The 8,837-nt window shown below is 63.4% G+C and overlaps 1 protein-coding gene across 1 annotated transcript; it reads left to right on the top strand.

The window, feature by feature from the left end:
• Window positions 1–5,361: 5,361 nt before the first annotated feature.
• On the top strand, window positions 5,362–8,803 carry IKBKG (inhibitor of nuclear factor kappa B kinase regulatory subunit gamma; the record flags this gene model as incomplete). The annotated part of the gene is made up of 5 exons (XM_014311404.1): window positions 5,362–5,370; window positions 5,483–5,514; window positions 6,394–6,534; window positions 7,452–7,548; window positions 8,675–8,803. Coding segments are annotated over exons 1-5 (408 nt in total), but the record flags the coding sequence as incomplete, so codon positions are not given.
• Between the last annotated feature and the right edge of the window lie 34 nt (window positions 8,804–8,837).

Raw genomic sequence — 8,837 nt, 5'->3', positions numbered from 1 at the left:
GGGGACACCAAGCACACCTCTGGGGACATCAGGGACACCCCTGGGGACACCAAGCACACCTCTGGGGACATCAGGGACACCCCTGGGGACACCAAGCACACCTCTGGGGACATCAGGGACACCCCTGGGGACACCAAGCACACCTCTGGGGACATCAGGGACACCCCTGGGGACACCAAGCACACCTCTGGGGACATCAGGGACACCCCTGGGGACACCAAGCACACCTCTGGGGACATCAGGGACACCCCTGGGGACACCAAGCACACCTCTGGGGACATCAGGGACACCCCTGGGGACACCAAGCACACCTCTGGGGACATCAGGGACACCCCTGGGGACACCAAGCACACCTCTGGGGACATCAGGGACACCCCTGGGGACACCAAGCACACCTCTGGGGACATCAGGGACACCCCTGGGGACACCAAGCACACCTCTGGGGACATCAGGGACACCCCTGGGGACACCAAGCACACCTCTGGGGACATCAGGGACACCCCTGGGGACACCAAGCACACCTCTGGGGACATCAGGGACACCCCTGGGGACACCAAGCACACCTCTGGGGACATCAGGGACACCCCTGGGGACACCAAGCACACCTCTGGGGACATCAGGGACACCCCTGGGGACACCAAGCACACCTCTGGGGACATCAGGGACACCCCTGGGGACACCAAGCACACCTCTGGGGACATCAGGGACACCCCTGGGGACACCAAGCACACCTCTGGGGACATCAGGGACACCCCTGGGGACACCAAGCACACCTCTGGGGACATCAGGGACACCCCTGGGGACACCAAGCACACCTCTGGGGACATCAGGGACACCCCTGGGGACACCAAGCACACCTCTGGGGACATCAGGGACACCCCTGGGGACACCAAGCACACCTCTGGGGACATCAGGGACACCCCTGGGGACACCAAGCACACCTCTGGGGACATCAGGGACACCCCTGGGGACACCAAGCACACCTCTGGGGACATCAGGGACACCCCTGGGGACACCAAGCACACCTCTGGGGACATCAGGGACACCCCTGGGGACACCAAGCACACCTCTGGGGACATCAGGGACACCCCTGGGGACACCAAGCACACCTCTGGGGACATCAGGGACACCCCTGGGGACACCAAGCACACCTCTGGGGACATCAGGGACACCCCTGGGGACACCAAGCACACCTCTGGGGACATCAGGGACACCCCTGGGGACACCAAGCACACCTCTGGGGACATCAGGGACACCCCTGGGGACACCAAGCACACCTCTGGGGACATCAGGGACACCCCTGGGGACACCAAGCACACCTCTGGGGACATCAGGGACACCCCTGGGGACACCAAGCACACCTCTGGGGACATCAGGGACACCCCTGGGGACACCAAGCACACCTCTGGGGACATCAGGGACACCCCTGGGGACACCAAGCACACCTCTGGGGACATCAGGGACACCCCTGGGGACACCAAGCACACCTCTGGGGACATCAGGGACACCCCTGGGGACACCAAGCACACCTCTGGGGACATCAGGGACACCCCTGGGGACACCAAGCACACCTCTGGGGACATCAGGGACACCCCTGGGGACACCAAGCACACCTCTGGGGACATCAGGGACACCCCTGGGGACACCAAGCACACCTCTGGGGACATCAGGGACACCCCTGGGGACACCAAGCACACCTCTGGGGACATCAGGGACACCCCTGGGGACACCAAGCACACCTCTGGGGACATCAGGGACACCCCTGGGGACACCAAGCACACCTCTGGGGACATCAGGGACACCCCTGGGGACACCAAGCACACCTCTGGGGACATCAGGGACACCCCTGGGGACACCAAGCACACCTCTGGGGACATCAGGGACACCCCTGGGGACACCAAGCACACCTCTGGGGACATCAGGGACACCCCTGGGGACACCAAGCACACCTCTGGGGACATCAGGGACACCCCTGGGGACACCAAGCACACCTCTGGGGACATCAGGGACACCCCTGGGGACACCAAGCACACCTCTGGGGACATCAGGGACACCCCTGGGGACACCAAGCACACCTCTGGGGACATCAGGGACACCCCTGGGGACACCAAGCACACCTCTGGGGACATCAGGGACACCCCTGGGGACACCAAGCACACCTCTGGGGACATCAGGGACACCCCTGGGGACACCAAGCACACCTCTGGGGACATCAGGGACACCCCTGGGGACACCAAGCACACCTCTGGGGACATCAGGGACACCCCTGGGGACACCAAGCACACCTCTGGGGACATCAGGGACACCCCTGGGGACACCAAGCACACCTCTGGGGACATCAGGGACACCCCTGGGGACACCAAGCACACCTCTGGGGACATCAGGGACACCCCTGGGGACACCAAGCACACCTCTGGGGACATCAGGGACACCCCTGGGGACACCAAGCACACCTCTGGGGACATCAGGGACACCCCTGGGGACACCAAGCACACCTCTGGGGACATCAGGGACACCCCTGGGGACACCAAGCACACCTCTGGGGACATCAGGGACACCCCTGGGGACACCAAGCACACCTCTGGGGACATCAGGGACACCCCTGGGGACACCAAGCACACCTCTGGGGACATCAGGGACACCCCTGGGGACACCAAGCACACCTCTGGGGACATCAGGGACACCCCTGGGGACACCAAGCACACCTCTGGGGACATCAGGGACACCCCTGGGGACACCAAGCACACCTCTGGGGACATCAGGGACACCCCTGGGGACACCAAGCACACCTCTGGGGACATCAGGGACACCCCTGGGGACACCAAGCACACCTCTGGGGACATCAGGGACACCCCTGGGGACACCAAGCACACCTCTGGGGACATCAGGGACACCCCTGGGGACACCAAGCACACCTCTGGGGACATCAGGGACACCCCTGGGGACACCAAGCACACCTCTGGGGACATCAGGGACACCCCTGGGGACACCAAGCACACCTCTGGGGACATCAGGGACACCCCTGGGGACACCAAGCACACCTCTGGGGACATCAGGGACACCCCTGGGGACACCAAGCACACCTCTGGGGACATCAGGGACACCCCTGGGGACACCAAGCACACCTCTGGGGACATCAGCGACACCCCCAGGGACATCAGGGACACCCTTAGGGACACCAAGGACCCCCCTGGGGACATCAGGGACACCAAGGACAGCCCTGGGGACATCAGGGACACTCTCAGGGACACTGGGGACATCTGCAGGAGCACCCCTGACAGCAGCACCGAGGTACGTGTGGCCCTCCCCGGCTGTGTCCCCACTCTCTGTCCCCCCCACCCCTCCCACCGCACCCACCCTGTCCCCAGTGTGTCCCCCAATGTCCCCAGTGAATGTCCCCAATGTCCCCTGCTGTCCCCAGGTGCCCTATGTCACTGCACACTGTCCCCAATGTCCCCTGCTGTCCCCAGGTGCCCTATGTCACTGCACACTGTCCCCAATGTCCCCTGCTGTCCCCAGGTGCCCTATGTCACTGCACACTGTCCCCAATGTCCCCTGCTGTCCCCAGGTGCCCTATGTCACTGCACACTGTCCCCAATGTCCCCTGCTGTCCCCAGGTGCCCTATGTCACTGCACACTGTCCCCAATGTCCCCTGCTGTCCCCAGGTGCCCTATGTCACTGCACACTGTCCCCAATGTCCCCTGCTGTCCCCAGGTGCCCTATGTCACTGCACACTGTCCCCAATGTCCCCTGCTGTCCCCAGGTGCCCTATGTCACTGCACACTGTCCCCAATGTCCCCTGCTGTCCCCAGGTGCCCTATGTCACTGCACACTGTCCCCAATGTCCCCTGCTGTCCCCAGGTGCCCTATGTCACTGCACACTGTCCCCAATGTCCCCTGCTGTCCCCAGGTGCCCTATGTCACTGCACACTGTCCCCAATGTCCCCTGCTGTCCCCAGGTGCCCTATGTCACTGCACACTGTCCCCAATGTCCCCTGCTGTCCCCAGGTGCCCTATGTCACTGCACACTGTCCCCAATGTCCCCTGCTGTCCCCAGGTGCCCTATGTCACTGCACACTGTCCCCAATGTCCCCTGCTGTCCCCAGGTGCCCTATGTCACTGCACACTGTCCCCAATGTCCCCTGCTGTCCCCAGGTGCCCTATGTCACTGCACACTGTCCCCAATGTCCCCTGCTGTCCCCAGGTGCCCTATGTCACTGCACACTGTCCCCAATGTCCCCTGCTGTCCCCAGGTGCCCTATGTCACTGCACACTGTCCCCAATGTCCCCTGCTGTCCCCAGGTGCCCTATGTCACTGCACACTGTCCCCAATGTCCCCTGCTGTCCCCAGGTGCCCTATGTCACTGCACACTGTCCCCAATGTCCCCTGCTGTCCCCAGGTGCCCTATGTCACTGCACACTGTCCCCAATGTCCCCTGCTGTCCCCAGGTGCCCTATGTCACTGCACACTGTCCCCAATGTCCCCTGCTGTCCCCAGGTGCCCTATGTCACTGCACACTGTCCCCAATGTCCCCTGCTGTCCCCAGGTGCCCTATGTCACTGCACACTGTCCCCAATGTCCCCTGCTGTCCCCAGGTGCCCTATGTCACTGCACACTGTCCCCAATGTCCCCTGCTGTCCCCAGGTGCCCTATGTCACTGCACACTGTCCCCAATGTCCCCTGCTGTCCCCAGGTGCCCTATGTCACTGCACACTGTCCCCAATGTCCCCTGCTGTCCCCAGGTGCCCTATGTCACTGCACACTGTCCCCAATGTCCCCTGCTGTCCCCAGGTGCCCTATGTCACTGCACACTGTCCCCAATGTCCCCTGCTGTCCCCAGGTGCCCTATGTCACTGCACACTGTCCCCAATGTCCCCTGCTGTCCCCAGGTGCCCTATGTCACTGCACACTGTCCCCAATGTCCCCTGCTGTCCCCAGGTGCCCTATGTCACTGCACACTGTCCCCAATGTCCCCTGCTGTCCCCAGGTGCCCTATGTCACTGCACACTGTCCCCAATGTCCCCTGCTGTCCCCAGGTGCCCTATGTCACTGCACACTGTCCCCAATGTCCCCTGCTGTCCCCAGGTGCCCTATGTCACTGCACACTGTCCCCAATGTCCCCTGCTGTCCCCAGGTGCCCTATGTCACTGCACACTGTCCCCAATGTCCCCTGCTGTCCCCAGGTGCCCTATGTCACTGCACACTGTCCCCAATGTCCCCTGCTGTCCCCAGGTGCCCTATGTCACTGCACACTGTCCCCAATGTCCCCTGCTGTCCCCAGGTGCCCTATGTCACTGCACACTGTCCCCAATGTCCCCTGCTGTCCCCAGGTGCCCTATGTCACTGCACACTGTCCCCAATGTCCCCAGTGAATGTCCCCAATGTCTACCGCGGGGACATGGGGACACCCGGGGACATGGGGGGACACCTGGGGACATGGGGACACATGGGACACCTGGGGATCAGGGACACCGCTGCAGAGCTGGGCAGAGAGAGAGCACCTGGAGCGCAGGTGGGGACACCTGGGGACACCTGGAGCACAGGTGGGGACACCTGGGGACGTGGGGACACGTTGGGGGGACACCTGCGAGTCAGGGACTGTCCCCAAGGGGAGGGGACACTGCAGCCAAGCTGGGCAGAGTGGGAGCACCTGGAGTGCAGGTGGGGAGATCTGGGGACACCTCGGAGGACACCTGGGGGGCCACAGGGACACCTGGGGGGCCATGGGGAGACACAGGGACACCTGAGGGGACATGGGGGGACACAGGGACACTTGGGGGGCCATGGGGGTCAGGGGCTGTCCCCAAGGGGAGGGGACACCACAGCAGAGCCGGGCGGAGCAGGAGCACCCGGAGCACAGGTGGGGGTGACACCTGCGCAGGTGACATCGGGTGACACTGGGGTGTCACAGGGCTCAGCGCATGCTGAGCGGTGCCACCAGCTCAAGGAGGTGACATTGGGTGACACTGGGTGACACACAGAGCCCAAGAGGATGCTGGTGCTGCCACCAGTTTGAGGAGGTGACACAGGGTGGCACAGGGTGACACAGGGTGGCACTAAGTGACAGTGAGGTGTCCCAGGGCCCATGGGGACACCAAACGGCGCCAGCAGCTGAGGAGGTGGCACAGGGTGGCACAGGGTGACAGTGGGTGACAATGGGGTGGCACTAAGTGACAATGGGTGACAATGGGGTGTCCCTGTGGTGTCCCAGGGCCCGCGGTGATGCCGAGCGGTGCCAGCAGCTGGAGGAGGTGGCACAGGTGGCACAGGGTGACAGTGGGGTGTCCCTTTGGTGTCCCAGGGCCCGCGGTGACGCCGAGCAGTGCCAGCAGCTGGAGGAGGTGGCACAGGTGGCACAGGGTGACAATGGGGTGTCCCTGTAGTGTCCCAGGGCCCGCGGTGACGCCGAGCAGTGCCAGCAGCTGGAGGAGGTGGCCCAGGGCCACCAGGTGCAGCTGGACCAGCTCCGGCTCCAGGTGACCAACCTGGAAACCGCCCTGAGGGTGGAGCGGCGCGGGGCCACCGAGGAGAAGTGAGTGACAACGGGGACATGGGGACATGGGGACATTGGGGGGGAGTGAGTGACAATGGGGACATGGGGACAATGGGGACAATGGGGATAATGGGGACATGGGGACAACGGGGGGAGTGAGTGACAACACTGGGGACGTTGGGGACACCAGGGAGGACTGAGTGACACTGGGGACAGGGGGACATGGGTGGGGGTGGCACCTAGGGACACCCATTGGTGTCCCCCGTGTCCCCTCACTGTCCCCAGTGTCCCAGTTGGAGTGCAGGTGCAGGCCACCTGTCCCCATGAGGGGACACGGGGGAGGCAGTGGCACTCGCAATGTCCCCAGTGTCCCCACGGCAGAAACCACCTGTCCCTGATGATGTCCCCAGTGTCCCCTTGCTGTCCCCAATGTCCCCAGTGATGCTCTCAATGTCTCCAATGTCCCCAGTGTCCCCTCACTGTCCCCTGTCCCCAGGAAGAAGCTGGTGCAGCTGCAGGCCACCTGTCCCCTAAATGCCCTAAATGTCCCCAATGTCCCCAGTCAATGTCCCCAGTCAATGTCCCCAATCAATGTCCCCAGTCAATGTCCCCAGGAGGAAGCTGGTGCAGCTGCAGGCCCCCTGTCCCCAGTCAATGTCCCCAGTCAATGTCCCCTTGATGTCCCCAATGTCCCCAATCAATGATCAATGTCCCCAATCAATGTCCCCAGTGTCCCCAATGTTCCCACAATGTCCCTGCTGTCCCCAATGTCCCCAGTGTCCCCCCTGTCCCCACAATGTCCCTGCTGTCCCCTCAGGAGGAAGCTGGTGCAGCTGCAGGCCGTCTGTCCCCAATGTCCCCAGTCAGCGTCCCCAATGTCCCCAGTGAATGTCCCCAATGTCCCCAATGTCCCCACAATGTCTCCAGTGTCCCCAATGTCCCCGCTGTCCCCTCAGGAGGAAGCTGGTGCAGCTGCAGGCCGCGTACCATCACCTGTTCCAGGAGTACGACGCCCACATCAAGGCCAGCCTGGAGGGGGACAAACGGAGCCAGGTGAGGCACGGGGACACCTGGGGACACCTGGGGACCCTGGAGACACCTGGGGACACCTGGGGACACCTGGGGACCCCGGGGCAGCCCCTTGTCCCCGCTCCATCCCTCCTGGGGACACTGGAATGTCACTGTGGCCTTTGGGTGGTTCAGGTGCCCTCAGGTGAGTCCCCAGGTGACAGTGACACCCCCCAGGTGACACAGGTGATCCCTCAGGTGGCACAGGTGACACCCCCAGGTCTCACAGGTGACACCCCCAAGGTGTCACTGTCCCCCTGCAGGTGGCCCAGGAGCAGCTGAGGCTGCACTTGGGGACCTGGGGGTGACACAGGTGTCCCCCGGGTGAGCCCCAGGTGTCATTGTCACCCCCAGGTGACGCAGGAGCAGCTCTGAGCAGCTGAGGCCGTGCTGGGGGTGCAGGGGGGGGACTGGGGGTGACAGAGGTGACCCCCAGGGGGTGACACAGGTGATGTCACAGGTGTCACAGGTGATGTCACAGGTGTCACAGGTGCTTTCTGAGGTGACACAGATGTCACAGGTGATGTCTCAGGTGTCTCAGGTGTCCCCGTGCCCCCCAGGTGACGCAGGAGCAGCTCCAGGCAGCCAAGGTGGCGCTGGGGGTGCAGTGGGGGGGTGACACAGGTGACACAGGTGACACAGGTGCTCTCTCAGGTGTCACAGGTGACACAGGTGCTCTCTAAGGTGACACAGGTGCTCTTGACACAGGTGACACAGATGCTCTCTCAAGTGACACAGGTGTCTCAGGTGTCTCAGGTGCTCTCTCAGGTGTCACAGGTGATGTCCCAGGTGCTCCCTGAGGTGTCACAGGTGTCACAGATGATGTCACAGGTGACACAGGTGTCTCAGGTGTCACAGGTGCTCTCTGAGGTGACACAGGTGATGTCCCAGGTGCTCTCTGAGGTGTCACAGGTGATGTCACAGGTGATGTCGCAGGTGCTCTCACAGGTGTCTCAGGTGCTCTCTGAGGTGTCACAGGTGTCACAGATGATGTCACAGGTGACACAGGTGTCCCAGGTGCTCTCTGAGGTGTCACAGGTGATGTCACAGGTGATGTCACAGGTGCTCTCACAGGTGTCTCAGGTGTCTCAGGTGTCCCCGTGCCCCGCAGGTGACGCAGGAGCAGCTCCGTGCGGCCGAGGCGGCGCTGGCCCTCAAGCAGGAGCTCATCGATCGCCTCAAGGCCGAGGCCGAGCGCCAGCGGGCGGCCCTGGAGACCATCCCGGTGCTGCAGGCACAGGTGGGGCTGGGGGCCCTTGGGGGGCTCTGAGCCC

The sequence above is a fragment of the Geospiza fortis genome, unplaced genomic scaffold (assembly GCF_000277835.1).
Source record: "Geospiza fortis unplaced genomic scaffold, GeoFor_1.0 scaffold757, whole genome shotgun sequence".
Classification (NCBI taxonomy): domain Eukaryota; kingdom Metazoa; phylum Chordata; class Aves; order Passeriformes; family Thraupidae; genus Geospiza; species Geospiza fortis.
The sequence above is the reverse complement of the archived record's forward strand: the minus strand, read 5'-3'. Positions and strand labels throughout refer to the sequence as shown.